Source organism: Tinamus guttatus, unplaced genomic scaffold (assembly GCF_059628265.1).
Source record: "Tinamus guttatus ecotype Peru unplaced genomic scaffold, ASM5962826v1 Tinamus_guttatus_pri_ptg000459l, whole genome shotgun sequence".
NCBI classification, from domain to species: domain Eukaryota; kingdom Metazoa; phylum Chordata; class Aves; order Tinamiformes; family Tinamidae; genus Tinamus; species Tinamus guttatus.
Window position 1 is genome coordinate 2,656,685 of NW_028288993.1, and position 18,433 is coordinate 2,675,117.

Genomic DNA, 18,433 nt, shown 5'->3' on the forward strand with positions numbered 1-18,433 from the left:
GCCTGCAGAGAGGAAAAGGGCACGGGTTGTGTTGCATTATTGCTGTGCTTCCCAGGACAAAGATTAGGCAGGATTCGCTGCCGCACCAGAGGGTGAACGGCTGGCTTGGATAGTTGGAAGTAAAAGCACAGCACTGTTTTTGAATCCAGTCCTTTTTTTCTGCATGGAACCTTTTATCTTCCTGTTCCCTGCCCCAATGTTTGTCTTGCGTTGTGATTCCACATGTGCGAAATGTGCCTGGCTGCATGGGAGGCACCAGAGCCCCATGGTTAGTTCATTCTATGTGACTTTACACTTGCAGAAAAGGGCTAAACGAAACACTTGGCCTCAAATACCAATTTGGGACATTTTTGTGCTGACTGGGATCGTGTATTTAATGTGGTTCCTGAACCATATTGTGGATCTTGACTCTGTAGCCGCACGCAGGCGGGGGCCGGGGCTCGAACCCGCCACCGAGGGAAGACCCAGCCGTGAAAACCCCGCCTCCGGTGAGGCTCCGCCCCCAACGCACTCCTTCCACCACGGCTCCGCCCCCTCGTGGCTCCGCCCCAACACACCCCCTCCCATCGCGGTTCCGCCCCCAGTGCAGCCCCGCCCCAACATGGCTCCGCCCCGCACAGTGAGGCTCCGCCTCCTCCTTGTAGCCCCGCCCCCAGCGCAGGCCCTCCTCCGCCGCCGCGAGGCCCCCGCCCTTAGGTGCCCGCGGCGTTCGCCAGGGCGGCCTTGTTCGCGCGCGCGCAGCGGCGCCGGCAACCCGGAAGCGGAAGCGCGGGGCGCGGCGCCGTTGCCGAGCGCCCGGCGGCGGCCGCTCCCGTCGCGTCGCGCCCGGTCGCCATGAGCGCGGCCGCGCTCGTGTCCGCCGCGCCGCCGGCCCCCGCGCCGCCCGGCGCGCCCCCCGCCGCCGCCGCCATGCCCCCCGGCCCCGAGTACTACGAGGAGGAGGAGCTGGAGAGCGCCGAGGAGGAGGACGGCGAGCGCAGCGCCCGCGCGCGCGACTCCGACGAGGGTCGGTCCCGGGCGGGGCGGGGACCGGGAGGGAGAAAAATAAGGAAAAACGCTGGGTTTACAGGACCAGTTGCCCTTTCCTCCGTTGTGGGGAATATCAGTGCGGTTTAGGGTTTGCAGTTGCAGCCTTTAGGTCTGAGTTCCCCCCTAGAGAAACTTGCTGGAAGAGGAAAAGTAATTATTTCAGAAATAAAAACCTTATAGGTGAAATAAATAGTGGAAAACCAGCAGCGCTGCGTTAGTTTATTTATATTTACTTGAATTGTGGGCTATGCTTATGTTCTTGGGGTAGTCTGTATTGCATATAAATGTTGAAGTACTTCAGTGTGTAGCTGAGATGTTAGTAGCTTTACTCGTTGGCTTGGGAAGCCCTAATGGCACTTGGTAATAGTGGTTTCTTTGAGAAATGCATTTTAGGGTCTTTGGATTGTGTTGCTATCCCACTTTCGTATTTGTAGGCACTAGTGCAGTGTCAGCTGTCTTAAACCAGCAAGAAACTGCTCGGGTATCTTAAGCTGAAGTTTTTCAAACAGGGTGTAAGCTGCATTGTGGCTCTAGAGGGGACAAGTTGCAGGAACGGATGGGATGGTTCAATTCGCTGCTGAATGAGTCTTTCCAGAGTTGTTTTGTGCCTGGAGCTCAACTGCATGTTCTGTTTAAAAGACTTGGTGACCTTGCTTTTGAACACTACTTTAGCCTTAACAAATCCTTCTTTACCTCTTTTAGATACTGAGGATGCTAGTGAGACCGACTTGGCAAAGCATGAGGAAGAGGACTTCGTGGAAATGAAAGAACAGTAAGTAACCTCTTCTAATAAAAGTAGGTCGATACTTTATTTTCTTTGCATAAGGTTTTAGACCTGGGTTAGAGATTTTTTTTGAAGTTCTGAACAGCAAAATAGGTGCAAGTTTCTGGGAACAGCAAAATTTTGCTGCAAATTATTCCCTCTGCAGAAAGATTTCTTAAATCAAATGACCTACGAGATTCAAGACAGATGGAAAGCAAGTTATCTGTTAAAATCACATAACAGAAAGCCAGCAGTGCGCAAGAAGGTGGACTTTTTGGAGACTTGAAATAGTTTCTCTTGATATTTAAGTGTATTTGTATCATTTTGTGTTCTTGTTTGCTGGCAGAGATTTTATGTGCAGATCATGAAGATGCAGCTTGTGTTAAACTTCAGATAAGTGAGAAGGGAAGTACAAAATCTATTTCTAGTGTCTTTAGCTTTTCTGATGGGGGTGCTGGTGAAGGTTGTTTATAACTTTAAGTCCTCGGTAAGCCTAGAAAATGTTTTCTGAGTAGGGAACTAATACACAAATATTAGGATTTGTCAAAGTGGCAGAACACTTCTGTTTGAATACCTGGTGCCGTGTTAGATTTCCATGTACAAAAGATAATTCTGCAGTGACTATCCCCGAAATAATTGATTTGGTATCATAAAAAAGGTGGTACAATTTTTAAATTGAGTGATGTTCTTTCAGTTATTTGTTTTCTGGAGTTTTTCTCCAAAGTTCTTAATCCAGTATAAGAAAGCACATAATAACCTAAAATAGTGAACTGTCTTTTGTTTTTCATTTTTTAATGTGTTTTTTGTGCTCCCTATAGGATGTATCAGGACAAGCTGGCATCTCTTAAGAGGCAGTTGCAACAACTGCAGGAAGGTAAATTTTGAAAGGGATAGTTCTTTTTCTAAATAACTTGGCCCTTTTCAAAACTGAGGTCTGATGTGAAAGCAATTGCAGAGTTGCCCCTCAGTCACACTCCCCTCACTGGAAAACGTCAGTCACTTGTGATCATTTTTGTCTGCCTTACAGACTTGTAGGTAAGTCTGTGTACTCAAATAAGCATTTCTTAAAACGCGTAGCCTCTGTGCTTTCTGGAGTGGGGAGGAAAGGGAATGTCCTTACCAAGGCAGGGAAACTAGAGCTGTGTTTTCCTGATTTTTGAGCTCTTTCAAGTAGTATATGGATATCTGAGAATATAATACAAGGGAAAAATAAAACCTGAATGGGAATCCATCTGTTTTAACTAGGTACTCTACAAGAATATCAGAAAAGGATGAAAAAACTGGACCAGCAGTACAAAGAGAGGATACGGAATGCAGGTAAGCTGAATTTCTGTCTGAGAGGCTGCATGCAGATCACATATTTCCATATTTCACTTTTTCCTTTGCTGAAACCTGAAGAAAAATGTCAATTTTATCCTTTAAAAGTAGTTCCTATTGAAGCCAGGGCTTTTTCTGCTTCTCTGTGTAGCAGACTGCATGAGGATGTGCAAGGCATGACAGTCTGTCTCCATTTTCTTCACTGGCTGTTTAATAAACATCAGTAAACAGTTTTGGTGTGAAGTAGAATGTTAGTGTGAAACAGAACCAGTGAAAGGGCTCAATTTTTGATGGACATCATGCCTACTCTACAGTTTCCCACCTAGCTGATGCTTTGGTGCATCTTGTCCTAAAGCTGCCTGCAGACTTTCCCAAAGGTCTGTTTTATGCTGTGGAATAATAGTTTGCCCTGAGACTTGTTCCCAGCAGTGTTGGGGCAGATAAAGGATTTGTTTGAGCAATTCAAGTGAAATCGAACTCTGTTCTTGCTAACAGGAATCTGGATTCTGAGTAAATTTCACACGTTAGAGCTGCATTCTAGTCATATTAGTATATTCTGCTAATATTAAGACTAACCCCAAAATTTGTATTTCTCTTGGCAAGTGCTGCAGCAGCATATTTCTTCCACAGGAGGGCAGGTTGTGATAACTTTCAATTTTACGATAAAATTCCAACTTCAATTAACAGTATGTTTCTATCTGTTTTTTTTTTCGTGTAACATTTCAGCATTAAATTGCAAAATGAGACTAGAGGTAGAGTAAGTATGTGCAGCCTTTAGCTTGCTGACTCTTGGTTGCATTATTGAATTATTTTAAATGCTGGGAAAGTAATTTTTTGCATCTTTCAAGGTAATAAATAAATTTCTTTTATTTCAGAACTTTTCCTCCAGCTGGAAGTAAGTATTCTTAATTTATGAAAATACGTATTGATTCAATGGGAGGGGTATAAGCCTAATGTTTCATCAGCTAGTAGTTGTGCTTGTTTTCCCCGAAATAAGTTTTCTTAGTCTGTTTAGTGTTGTGAGAGCTACTGTAGAGATTAATATTGATATTACTTCACATTTAATTGTTATTGAATTAGAGTTTTTTTTTAAAAAAAAACCTGTTCTTGGACCACAGTTTGCTGGCTGTGTGATTGAATTGAACATTAAAATGCTTTAAAAATTAAGTATTTTTTGGCAGTGTATTTGGGGATTTTTTTTTTCTTATGATTCTCTTAGTTATTTAACCATCAATACCCGTTATTATTGGCTGTAGTTTTCAGTTAAGAATCTTATCAGGACAGTGCAATTGAAAGAGAAGCTGTTGCAATGTTCTACACTTGGGAACTTGTTCCTTAGCTAAACCCTTTTCTTCTGGTTTGCATTAGACTGATCAGGTGGAAAAAAACTATGTCAAGGAGAAGAAGGCTGCTGCAAAGGAGTTTGAAGATAAGAAAATTGAGCTTAAAGAAAATCTGATTGCAGAGTTGGAAGAGAAAAAGAAGATGATTGAGAATGAGAAGCTAACCATGGAATTAACAGGAGGTAAAAAAACAAGATAAGCGCTTATCTTTTTATCTCACTTATCTTTCCACAACTTGCTACTGCTTGGAAATAAAAATGTAAAAGTTGTGATGCTAGTTTGTATGGGGCAGTTAGCACAGAAGCTTTAAAACCTTCCACATGCCAGCAGATGTAGAACAAGAACCGTGGTCTTTTTAGTGGGCCGCACATTCAGAATAAAATACTCACCTGGATTCTCAACAGGCAAAATAGTGTCGTGGAGGTAGCAGAGCAGATGAACTTTCTCCTTTACATTTTCTGCTTTCAGACGAGAAGAAACTTGAGAAGACTCCTTAATTTTGTTGCTTGGTCTCTAATTAGTTACTAGGATTTTTAAACTGTAGCAGTGGGCTTGTGAATTGGTGCATCTGAATAGCTGTCTGCCTGGTTTTACTGATGGAAGATTTTTGCAATTTCTGTGGGCTGCAGTCACGGAGTTCTTCTTTCATGGAGCCTGTTGCAAAACCTGAAATGTGCGTGGCAGTGATGCTGGCCTCTGAGTTAGATTTCAGGCACAAATCCAAATTTATATATTTAGCTTTGTAGCTTTTCATGACAGACAGATGTTTAGGATGCTGCTACAGGATCATATTTTGTATGTTAGATTTTACAGAATTACAGCTTACTAACTCATCATGTATATAATGTTTTCCCTTTTTCGGCTGAATTTTAATGGCATTTGGAGCTAATACGTTTTTTTACCAGCTGTGTCACTGAATTCTTCTAGTGGTCACCCACTAGATGTTCATATCTTTCATTATGCTAGTGGGAAATATCATCGCATGACCCCCTGTTTCATGTGCAGGGAAAGGGGCTTCTTTGATACTTGTCATCTGGTAGTAAAACTATTGAGATGTGCCTCAGCATTGACCTGCCAGTGTTGCCTAAAGTTAAACTGTGTCCCTTTTTTCTCCAGCAATATATGGTAAAGAAGCTGGAAAAAGCAAACAATAAATCGAAATATGCTACTTTTTTTACTGAGCTGCATTTGTGTCGAGGCTCTGGAAAAGAGGCACTAAGTGAACAAATCTTTCACAAAACCAGTTGGTGCAGGGATGAGCTGTTTCATTGGATGCAACTGTTGGAAAAAGCATTTAAGCATCATTCCCTTCTCCTTTCCAGAGAAGCAGAAATACAGTTTGATTTCTTTAAAATTATTTTGTGAGTGCATGCTGAAGGCTAAGGAATTGGAACCCAGGAAGCTATATAGACTTGACAATTTTTAAAACCTATGGAAGTTTAGCGTGGACTAGGATGCTCTGTGCAGCCCTGTGAGTGTTGTGACTTAACCTGAGTTGTCATGTAATTTACTTTCCTGAGGGAAAGTAATTAGTGTTTTGATCGTGCGTGGTCGCCCAAAGTTTCAGCATCTAGAGGGAGACAGAAATGTTCCCTCCAGACCAAGTGCCACCCAGGATGTGTTTCAGGACTTCTTAAAGAGCAAATTCTCAGCACAGTGGAAGAGGTGAAATGGCCCTGGCTTTTAGGATGTGATCTCTTTCTCTTCCCTGCTAACCCAAGGTGCCTTTGTAAGGTATGATCTGTGAGAGTGTGTCCAGGTAGAGTAGAGCAGATTGGTACATGTAGGTATTTGGACAACCTGCGTTTCAGAGAATTAGAGAGGAGGATGTTGCTTCAGGTTTAGACTGGTTCTTTTTGCTTAGTGCATAGCAACAACAATTTATTAACAGTTAGCTATTCCTACAAATGTAATCAGCTGGGTTCTTTTCATTAACTGTAGTTAGGTCTGGATTTAAAGACTGTTTGCATTTAAAGTAACTCCAGCAGATTTGTGTTAATCTTGAATGCAGTCATTAATTGTATTCCTTTGACAAAGTCCTTCTCCAGCTTGGAGTTAAAAAAAAGAAGTCAGTTGCTCCCTTTATGTGCTTTTTCCTGTTCAAGTATTTTACCAAAGAACTCTGTGAACTTTGCTTTTTAGGCAATGTGTTTAAAAGCAAGTATTCGACATTAGTACGAGAGAAGTTTGTGCAGAGTCCTTGCAGCATCACTGTGCTTTAGTTACCTGCATCGAAGATGCCCCTGAAACAACTGTGGCACTTGAGATGATGAAAGCTGTAGCCGTGGCATCCCAATCCTGTTAGTGACCACTGGGTTTTGTGAAAGGGAACTTGTCTTCAGTGTCAGCTGTTCCAGCTTCGATGCTGGAAGCTATCATGAAGAGATTCAATTTTCTGTGTAAAAGAAGAAAAAATATTTTCCTTGTGCCTTGTATGAAAAGCTGCTGCTGCTGCTTACTCTTCTCCCTCCGTCTTATCAGCTCTCCAACTTCATTACTTTACAGATTCTATGGAAGTGAAACCTATCATGACGAGGAAACTGCGGCGGCGACCAAATGATCCAGTTCCTATTCCCGATAAGAGGAGGAAACCTGCCCCTGATATCCTTTTACAGAGCCCCTGCAGGGCTGCTGGGCTGGGAGCCAGCGTGCTGTGTGGAAGGCAAAGTGCATCAGTGTTGTGTTTGTACAGGAAATGAAATGAAATGAGGTGCTAGAATCAGATTTTAATCTAGGAAATGCTGCTGTGAAATATGTCATGTATAATATGTGATAAAACAGTACAGTACAACCAGCCTTCAAAAACCTCTCGGTAAGAGACTCCGTAACTCCGGCAGTTTGAAATCATGTTTGTTTGTTTTGGGCCAGAATTGAAGTTGAATTCTTTTGGCAATATTTTTTCAGTAAGGAAAAACCTTAGGAGACCATTATTATATATGCTGAGTAATTGATTCCGTAGATTGAAAATGGTATTTTAGTAAGCTAAAGTTTTTCTCCTTTCACGATGTGACAGAGTGCCAGAAAGATCATATCTGTTACATCAAACTATTTTTTTTCCTTTTTTGCTGAAGGTTACAGATTTTTAATCCAAAGAGATGGATAGCAAAAGCAATGAATGCTAAATTTGTTCTTTGAATACAGAACAAATGGAAATCCTTGATTTTATATAGCAGGAGAAAAAGTGAAAAAAGATGCATATTTAATCCTTCTCTCCTGTTTTGTTGCTTGTTTCTTGCAATTAAAATCTTACCTAGTTTTTGAAAATATCTTGGCCCTTCTGCAATGATAGGCACTCTTTCTGTTTGTATATCTGATTTCCCTGGAAAGGAAAACAGTGATATTTCCTTTGCAGAAGTTTATTACTAGGTTCCAAACTTGTTTGGCTTAAATCAGATTAAAGACTATTTTGTGATTTCTGAGTGACACAATTTCTGAAGACAGTATCAAACCTTAGATGTGTAAAGTTCACGCAGGATGGTCACACATCTCCAGTTTTAATTAACCTCCTTCTAGTTGGAGATTCTGTTCATTCTTATAGAAAGAGATATCCTTTTATTAGGTCTAGTATCTCATCAAAAATAAATGAGTTTCATGACAAACATGACCTATTAATTGAACTTGATACAGCAGCCACAGTGTGAAACTCTTTGCCTTTTCTCACTGTGGAAGGGATGAATTCCATGAGAACCTGAATCCTTAAGAGTCTGATGTTTGTTTTAGCCTTGGTTTAAGTCTAATACTTTGAATATTTTGAGTTTGACAGTTTCTTTGCATAAATGCCATAGATTGAAGATGGACACTGCTTTGGGTATTGTTTTCTTTCTGTGTAGTTAGGTGTTTCTTGGCAGGTGTTAGTAGTGCTATACGCTTACTAGAACTCTTAACTTCTGCATTCTTTTTTTTACTTTGGCCTCAGAGCTTTTTTGTTGTTTCCTGTGTAAATGATAGGCTCTTATTTGTCCTCATCTGCATGATTCAGAGGTTGGTGCTTTTTGGCTTCAATTTCTGTTTTGGAGGGGGAAGTTTTGAGGGTGTTTTCCCCCTCTTCTCCCTATCCATCTATTCCTGCCCACTGTGTGAGTTGCAAAGTGCTGTTTTCATTTCCTAGGTTTGGGTGGGATTCAGCTCAGTTGTACAACATCTGAAGTGACTCCGTTGCAGCTCACATAGACTGTACTCTGCAGTGGTGCAGTATTTGAAAAAGAAATTGAAAATGCCACTGTTTGATACCTTTATAAAGCAAATGTTGATGCTTTAAAGTTTTTTTTTGTTTTTTTTTGTTTTTTTTTTTAATTGATGGTTATGTCTGAATAAGTTAAACTTAAATTCTATTTGCTGCAGTATATGAGGTCATGTGGAGATGATTTGTGCTAATACATATGACAAAAAAAGCCTAAAATTAACAGCAGGTGTTAAAACTTTATCCAACTACACAGAAAGTTTTCTCTTGTTCAGTCAAATTAAATGTCATTTACATTTTTTTAGCTTTGCTTGTCAAGAGCTTATGGGATCCTTAATTCTGGATACCTCAGCTAAATTATTTGTTGACTGATGAGCAAATAATGGAGGACCTGAGGACGCTGAATAAGGTAACGCTTCTCCCAAGGAGGCCAGACCTACCTGTCTTCAGTACGTGGGGCTACTTCGTCCCAAAAGGCTTTCTGCAGTAACACAGTAAAAGATTCAGCCAGATGCTGTCTCCACCCTTTTATTTTAATAAGCCTAATTAAAATAACTGTCATCTAAAAATGTGCCTTTTTGTCTGAAGCAAGTGATGAGTTATCTGAAGGAGTTCTGCTCTTCCTCTGCGTGCTGAGCAGATGTTAGCCCATTTTTCTGTGAGATCACAGGGCTGCCTCTGCTTCAGGCCTTTGTGGGTTGTTCTTCATTTGTTCTTCACTTTTCTGCTATTGCAGATACTTCAGCAAGGCTCAGTGGGTGTTTAGTTTTTCTAGATTTGATTTTCCTACTGCTTTATTGCTACAGACTTGAAGACATACAAGTTTCCTTATAACAGAGGGTACTCATTAGGGGTTTTGGAAATGGTAGTTTGCTTTCAGTGCCATCTGTTGAGGTCTGTCTAGTGACTTGTCTCCTCTGCAGTAGAGTTTCTGAGAGATGTCAGATTGTGCTCAAATAATGAGACATGCTACATGGATTTGGTTTTGACTTGTTCTTGATGAATTGTCTGAGTGCTCTGAGGTTCTGTTTCTAGACCTTTAGCATCGTGATACTGGTCATACACTGCATCTTTGGCTCTTTACAGCATACTGTTCTGGTTATGCTATGCCAATTTAACAATATGTTTTAAAACTACATAAAGTAAAACTATCCAGAATGACTACTACATGCTTTTATGGTATAAAATTCGTGTCAGACTTCTAATGCCTTTTCTCTTCTTTTCTCATATAGCTTAAGTCGCCCAAGAGACCAGGTGAGTTAATAGTAAAGTAAAATTTATTTGCGATTGGGTTGTTCGGAACAGACTATTGCAACCTTTTTTTGTCTATGAATGCTGACATACTTTCCTTGTGTAGCTGCTGTGGCAAGTGGGTGCTGTGTTAAAGTCCCTTCCACAGCCCTGAAGTTTGGAGGTGGTGAGGGAGCCACGTGCATCTCACTGGGGACCTGAAACATTTGGTTCAGTGTGGCACCAAGTTCTCTGGGCAAAGATTTTTTTGTTTGTCCCCTACCAATAAATGCTTTTTCAGATCAATGTTATATTCCATGTGTAATTAGCTTTTTCATGTACAAAAGCAGAGGTTGAATTATTCACCCAAATACAGAACACTTTGGAAATCTGAGTTTCTAGCTATCTATGCTCTGCTTTTACTGCTTACTATGACCTTCCTGGTTGGGATTCTGCAGTCAGGTGTAGTGGTGGGCACATATTAGTCTTTAAACTTTGCATCTCTCCTGTTTGTAGCCTCTCCCTCCTCTCCTGAGCACCTCCCAGCAACACCAGCAGAGTCGCCAGCACAGCGCTTTGAAGCCCGGATAGAAGATGGGAAACTCTATTACGATAAAAGATGGTAAGTCCTGGGAAATTGGTGTTATGTTTTGAGCCCTGAGTTGTGAAGGGCAAAAAAGTCTGTGGACAAAAGTTGCTTTCAAGAAAAAATTTGGGAACAAAATGTTTCAGGACAGGGGTTAGGAGTTTCCTCCAACGGTTAATTGTTGGTACTTCTGTAAATTAAAAGTGATAATGGATCTGCTAGACTTCATAAACTTTCAGCAGAAACCATTGACTTGCATAACAGGATACTTTGGTCTCTTCTGCAGAGGTGGTTGCATCTTATGATACTGGGAACGCATTTTTTTCAAACCGAGTTGTAAAAAAGCCACCAACAAATGTGGCCTGATGTATTTGTACATCCAGGCACTGCGAGTGTGAGTGGAGCTGCAACAGCCACCAGCAGGAGCTGAAGTCCTTCTGTTCTGCTCCCTATACACTAGAGCCTTGTTCCACAAGGTGGCAGAAGAAATGTGCTCCAGATGAGCAGAATGAAAAATATTTCTAATAACAAAAAACAAGTAACCTTTATCAAGCCCACAAATAAGAAACAACTTCAGGGTTGCTGTTTGGATTTATCTTTTATGGCTCTATAGCTGTGAACACAAGGAAAACAATTTTTCACAGAAATCTTAGGCTTAAACTTTATCTGCGAGCCATGCAAACTGGATAGTCAAGGGGGCAATCTTGTACCTGAAGAGAAAGCAATTTGCAAGACTTCTGTGTTCTGAGGGCTTGAAATAACGAGATAGGGTTGCAGTTTTCTCACTGATGATGGGACATGCAAAAGGTCTTGTCTACACAGTAACTGTCTTGCAAAGTTAGTAATTTTTGATTCCATTGCCTTGTCTTGTAGCACTGAATTTTCATGAAGGGTTGAACTCTGATTAAAACCTGCTGCCTGGAGCCGAAATATGTAGAGCAGAAAGTAAGCATGAACAGGCTATTGGGTTGCCGCACAAATTCATGAAGCTATTTTTGCTTCAGATGTTTAATGCAAAACTGCTATCCTCTCCTCTAGGATATCTTTGAATGAATAAACCATTTTCCGGAATTCTTAAGCACACAGATAACTAAAGTTATGTAATGTTCAAAAGAGAATTCAAGAAGATTCTGGAGTCCTTGGGCAGTAAACTTCTCACAAAGTTTAAATTTGAGAGAGCCTGAGGTGTGTCCAGACTAATCTCTCCAAGATCCAAGCACTCTCCCAAAGGTGTGTGGTTGTGGAAGAAAAACATGTTTTAACAAATGTTTTCATCATCTTGAATTCAGTCATTGTGGGGCATTTCTGTCCCATGAATGTTGCTTGTTGCCCTTGCTCTCATGCTTGTTCTTATGCTGTTTTTAAGTATTTTACTTTTTTTTTTTCTGCAATAATCCTGCTTAGAATTTGATTGATAGTAATGGTACTTCTGAAAAGTATCTGATATTTTAAAATAACAAAGTAACTCTTGATAGTGGGAGGATAATTCTTTTTCTAACGTATATTAAAGCTGCAAGCCCCAGAAATGATGAAACCAGCAGCTCAGGGGCAACTGCGTTTTCTGTTTCCTGGCAGGAGCCACGAAGGGCTGTTATCTCAAAGCAGTGAATGATAAAAGCTAGTAAAGGACTCCCTAAAGCCTCATAGAGGCATCTTGCAAGTGTATCTTCAAAATGCAGACTTTGTAGAGGGAATTTCAGATGACTGTGGAGCTAGACTTCTTTTTTTCTGTCCTCAGAAATCGTCTCCCCCTTTTGCACCCTTAGAAACGCAGCATACTGTTAAATTACTTTTATTTTTCTTTTGCTTTTAGCTTTGTCTGTATGCAATAAGAGGGTTTTTTTGTTTGTTTTGTTTTTTAATCTTTTGATCTGCTGACTCCAAAACACTTCACTGAAAAGGTGCAACCCCCTGTGGTGGATTTTAGGAGAGAAGAGCCTTCTGTCAGTGCCTTGGTTCCTTTGATTCCTTAAAGGTAGCCCACAGCTGAATGGGGAAGTTAAGAGATTCTTAGCTACAGTATTGATAATTTAGCTTTGTCTTTTGTACCAGTTCTCAGTTGTATCCTTTTGATTAACTCTTTCCTTGGAGATGTGGTTGAAAAATCTTAGCCTTTTGGCAATTTTTTTTAACATAAAGTAGAATTACTTCTGCTCAACACAAAACACTTGTCTGATTGCAGCTTACTTGCCCTGCTGCAAAAGCAAGAGTTGTTTGGTGCTTTCCTCCTCCCCTTGAAAACCAGCTTAAATCCCTTTCAGCTTCAGTCTAAACTGTTTTGCCCTGTTAAGTTCTACCCCTTTGCCGTTCCCCTGGGGGTATATAACTATCAGGGGATGAAAGACTGTGATGTGAACCTGTTCCTGTGCTTTCAGCTGACTTGTGTCTGCACAGAGAGGCAGTTTGAGGTAGTTCCTCAATGAAAAAGCACTGACCTAACCCTCTACTTTCCCTTCCCATGCAAACTTGGCAGGGGTTAGCTGGTGGGCAGTCACTTGGGAGGTGAAATCTAGGGGCTGAAGCCACCTCTGCGTTTATGTCATTCGTTTTGGAGTTCACTGATACTGAAATTATTTTTTCACTCAAAGCTGTTTCTTTCTGTTTCGCCCTCTGTGCCCGCATTGATCTTATTCGGGAGCTGACATTTGCAGGGTTGTCCTCTGCACTCTGAAGCTTTTGTGCTGCTTGTAGCAAGATGATCAATTCTCCCCGCTCATTCACTCGCTGCTGTCGTGGCTAGGCTGGGATTTGTGCCCCTCCACACGGTGAGCGCTGCCTTGTAGCATCTTGCGCCGTGTCCTTTATACCACTTAATGACCATCTGGGGTCCAGCCGAGGCTTCTGCTCAGATCATTGTTGCTTTTGCATTGCCCTGGAAGCTGCTGATAACCTGCTAAAATGGGGCAGAGAATAATGATTGGACACCAGTGTCTACAGCTGACAGGACCTGAGGGTTTTTATTAGCTTTCGGTGATTAGTACGATTGGAAGGCTGAATGCAGATGCTATCACTTTTGTTGCTGGTAAATCGTTTGAAAATTTTCAGTACAGGAGTCGGTCAAAAGAATTTATGGAGTAAAGTGTTAGAAGCCTCCTGTATTTATGGTATGGTTAATGTAGGAGTAACAGTGCAGCTCGTGCAAATCCATGTCCCAACAAAGAGCTGCAGGGCTGTGGGGAGGTGCATTTCCAGCTCCTGAGGAAATCTGGACACTGATTCTGCAGCCTGGATTTCCCAGGTAAATACAAAGCTTGTCGTGAGTGAAGTAAAGGTGGAAATGCAGTTACTCTTTCTCGTAGTAAAGCATTAACCTCAGTATACAACCTCTCAGTATCTGTGCTGTGCTTTGTCATGCTTTATCAGCGGGAATATGGACTTGCCCTTCTAAAAATCCATCCTTTGTCCAACGTGTAGCAGGTTAGTTTGATTAACCCTTAAAATAGGGTCATATTGTAGTGCTCTGCCCTGTGTTTTTTGACAGGAAATCTGTTTGAAGCAACCAGTGTTGAGGATTGGATTCAAATTGATAGTGGGTCTTGTAGTAGCTGTATCTGAATGCAACGTATGTGTGAGATCAGATCACAGCCATGTAAAGATGGGGAAGGTGATATGGAAAGGGGCAAAGGAGAAGGCTACTACTTATTTTTTCTGTCCAAATGCTTGTAGACTCCTGACCTTATAAATCTTAGTGCTGTTGGATTTCTCAATCTTTGGGTAGCTTAATGGTTTAATTTGTTGTTCCCCATTTTTTCTCTTTATTTTTGCAGGTACCACAAGAGCCAGGCTATTTATCTGGAGTCTAAAGAAAACACTAAGATCAGCTGTGTGATCAGTTCTGTGGGCGCCAATGAGGTTAGTGGTTTGCTTTGTGTTTCATGGGAGTGTGAAAATCCATGGTCAGTACAGGCAGACAAGACTGCTGTCTGGTAAGGGCTGAGAGGAGAAAATCATTACTACACAAACTCCTTGTGGAGCAACTTAGTCCTTTCAGAAAAGGTGTCTGAAGAAGCTGAATCAAAGATGAAACTGAATTTTCTTTATACAGGGGTCAATTGCAATGGTCAGGATTTGTTGTTGAGGTTAATTTAAGTGGTTTTGATCAGTCTTTGGGTAAGAACCTCAATCACAAAAAAAAAGTTATGTTTTTTTTCTTCAGAGACTTGAGAAGGTGAGAGGCTTGCTGTGTTTCTCAGCAGAGTGATCTACTACTTTTACAAGTCATAGTTTGGCAAGCAGGAAAATGAGGGGAGCTGGCATGTTGCATCTTTTGGGCACTGCGTTTATATGTTTCATTTCTATTATTTCAAGAATATAGATGCTATTAATGCAAGATAAAAATAATCTTGCTGGGAAACCAGAAGAGGATGAGGAGAAAAATTGTCACCAAACTTAGGTTAGGTCTCCTTACGATAGCTAAATATGTATATTGTGAAATAAGCTTGAGGAATGTGCATCTAGGCTTGGTGTGAATCTTGCTGCAACATACTCTCAGTTGGAGAGGTGCATCAGCTGGGCGGGGGGAGGCAGGTTTTTCTTTGCAGGCTCCAAACAGTTTAAGGAAACAAACAAGACTCGACTTTACCTCTCTTCAATTAACCAACAAAGTAACTTTAATTTTAGCAGTAAAGGGAAAATACTTTATTATCAGCAAAATCAGTTGCATGAGGGACTTGCTTTGTATGACAAATATTCTCCTTGCTGTTGAAATTGTTAAGTTTGGTAGCTGGTTGTTTAGATAAATTAATAGCAACGTGCTAACAGGTGGGTTACAGAAATAATACTGCTAATTTGATTGAAATTATTGCTGTTTAAATCTCTTAATCTTTTGGGAACAGCTTGCCTGAAACCTGAGACACTGCAATCTGTTAAATATTTTTGCATGAATTTCATTTTCAAGCGAGACAGTTTTTGGTTTGGTTTTTCTCTGTTTGAGTTTCTGGGGTTTTTCCTGTAGTGGTGGTGGTGTTTTTTTGGTTGGAAGTTTGGGAAGGAGGTGTAGCACATGTTTTCCCTGTGGTGCTCCATGGCAAATATAGAAAGGCAGGGGAGAGAAACACTTCGGAGAGTGAAATGAGGAGGTGTTCTTGGGTACAAGCTGTACTCCAGAATACGTTCAAAAGCACAGTTGTCAAGCTGTGATCTTTCTGGGTCCCACTTCAATTCAGAATCTAGAAGGCAGACTTAGATTGGAGACTTCCAATTGCAGACTGGAGTCCAAATTTAATAGCATCTCTAAAAGAAGCCAAGTCATTCCAGGAAACTTTACTGAAAATCTTTGCACAAAGTGTCTCCCTTCCAGTATTTCCATTAATGCTCAAAGTGAAAAAGACATTAAAGGAACCTAAGGAATGTTAAAGATAATATGACATGTGATTGTGTCCTTGTGGCTGGGGAAAGGATGCATCTACAGTGCACCAGAGGCATCTTTCTTTGTGTGAAGGTCTAAATGAGTTTACCTAAACTAGATTTGAAGTGTATAATTGACTGCTGGCCTTTCTCACATAGACTCTGAGCTGAGAAGATCCTAGTTAATCACCAAAAATCAATTCAAACCAAGTCCTTGTTCTTGAAGTGAATTTGGTTGTTTCTGATCACTGTATTCACTTTCTTAGAACTGGTAGTTGTTATTAAAATACATACATGTATACAAATACATTCTTTTAAATTCTTCAACTGTGTAGCACATTTTAAGGTTAATGCATAATTTTAATTTTATGGTCATTAAAAACTTAATTAAAACTTTCCTCCAAATTGTCCAAGAAAGTTAACTTTAATAGAAGCCGTTTACCATTTTGTCCTATTCTGACAATGTAAAAAACAAAAATGTTTATTTAGAGTTTTTACATTTACAAGTTCTTCTGACTACCAAAACAGACCAAGTGTTTTAGAAAATGTTCTTGTAGAGAGATGGCTATTGAGAAAGATAGATTTTAATTTCTCTAGGGAAATAACCAAAGAAATATATAGGCAAAGATTACTTTTATATCAAGGGTTTCTGCTACTAAAATCAATTTATAGTTGGAGTAGTAGAGTTCAATCAGTCTAACTTGCAAGACCTGTAGCTAATGAAATAGCTAAAGGAATTTTGGATAATTCACATTCCAATACTGATTTTATAATCCTTTGTAGTACAAAATATTGGACTAAAATACTCCAGTTCTAACAACTGGAAAAGTCTTAATTTTTATGTATTTAAATGTTTTAAGTGTATTACGCTGATTAAATGCAGAGGAGTTGTACTCAGATTTGATTTTTGAAGTGCAGCTATTTGAGGTCCAAAGTTCTTGAAAGTAATCATTATTTTGAAAAATTCTCTGAGTGGCTGCCTCCGTGGAAGCAATTTTGTCCTTTGAAACATATTGCATATCTGCAAATGGCATGATTTTTTTTTAAAAAGGAGACCCTTTTATCTTTAAATACAATTTATTTAATACCTTGAGAGAAATGCTTCACTGAACAAAATCAGAGCACACTTTTCATTTGACTAATAGTTACTTGTCTGAGCAAATCCCAGGATAGGTAATTTTTTGATCTGTGGGGCTAGAGAGACTTGATTTTTATTAAGTCCAAGCCTAATATTAGAGTTCTGTTGCAAACTATAGCAAGAAGGAAACTCTGCTTTCCTGATGATGCTCAGAAAGCTTAATTTTTCTTCAGGACTTATTTGAGGAAGAAGTTGGGGTGGTAAAGGTAGAACCATGTTGTTTTCTACTCAAGTCGCAAATGCCTGAAGTGAAACGATGGCCATGGGTTAACCCAAGTCATTTGTGCGTCCTGAGAGCTGTGAAGTCAGGCAGTGAGGATACTCGGAGTTAGTTGTCACTGCATTATTTATGGTGGGTCTCCCCTTTCCTTCTCCAACGTGTAACTCCCTCTCTGCTTTTATTTTTGTGCAGATCTGGGTGAGGAAAACCAGCGACAGCACCAAGATGAGGATCTACCTGGGACAGCTGCAGCGAGGGGTTTTCGTGATTCGCCGGCGATCAGCTGCATGACTGTCTGCTCCCCCTTGGCCTTTTGTTTTTTTTAACAGGTAGAAAAACCTCCAAAGGGGAATGACACTTGGTTCTATCTGGTCCTAGCAACAGAGAACAATGTCATGACCTCCTGCAAGACAGTTTGTGGCTGGCCACATCACCCCAGTAGCCCTTAAACCTTTAGTGATACCCACGCATTGCCCTGGACTGTTTTTGGACTTTGCATCAGGCTCCTGTATGCTTTCTTTATATTTCAGGAGACTATTTAAGAAGATTTTGCATCAGACTTTTATTCATCATTTCATGATGCACAGATGGGACCTGTATGTTGAAAACAGCGTAGCGTTTGTTTTGGTTAAGACCAATGGGAAAAAAACCCTTTGCTTTTCAAGACCTGAGGTTTGTGTTCTTTTTGTTTTTGTTTTCTTGCAAAGCTCAGGATATGGGGAAAAAAAAAAAAAAACGAATCCTGCCAGCTTTCAGCAGCAGCTGAGATGCATCTGTAACATCTGGTATACAACACCAGCTTTATTGGATGAACTGTTCAAAGACTTGAGCACTGAAGCTTTTTTAGGAAAAAATATGAACAGTTTAGGAACTGCTGAAAATCCAGCTGATTTTATTGTTGTTAAACAGTCACACTTGGTTAATCCAAAGTTTTATTTTCTCTTCATATTAAAAAAACCTTCAATGACCAAGCAAAGAGTATGTCTATACCACTGCAATAGACTTCCTGAAATAGGCAGATAGGTGTAAACCAAAGGATTAATTAATTGGACTTTGCACCAGGGGGCAAGACTGTATGAATGAGATATATATACACATATATATCTTGTGTGTGTGTGTATACCACCTGTATGTAGAGTGATGAAAGGTAAATTTCAGTTTCTTTACTGATATCTTGAGTAATGTGTCGTGCTGGAATGACATTGGCATAAGATACTGGATCTATTGTGTCTTATAAAGAAGCTTGATACAGAGTGGAAAGCTGCATTGACAAGCTCTTAG

The 18,433-nt window shown here is 40.4% G+C and overlaps 1 protein-coding gene across 1 annotated transcript; it reads left to right on the forward strand.

The window, feature by feature from the left end:
• The first annotated feature begins 834 nt into the window (after positions 1–834).
• SUDS3 (SIN3A corepressor complex component SDS3) lies at positions 835–17,772 on the forward strand. Its single transcript, XM_010224934.2, has 12 exons — positions 835–1,006; positions 1,732–1,801; positions 2,611–2,666; positions 3,038–3,109; positions 3,985–4,004; positions 4,478–4,634; positions 6,958–7,053; positions 8,980–9,041; positions 9,865–9,886; positions 10,379–10,484; positions 14,216–14,300; positions 17,345–17,772. The coding sequence occupies exons 1-12, from the start codon at positions 835–837 to the stop codon at positions 17,441–17,443; spliced, it is 1,017 nt and encodes a 338-aa protein (XP_010223236.2). The 3' UTR covers positions 17,444–17,772.
• Positions 17,773–18,433: the final 661 nt, after the last annotated feature.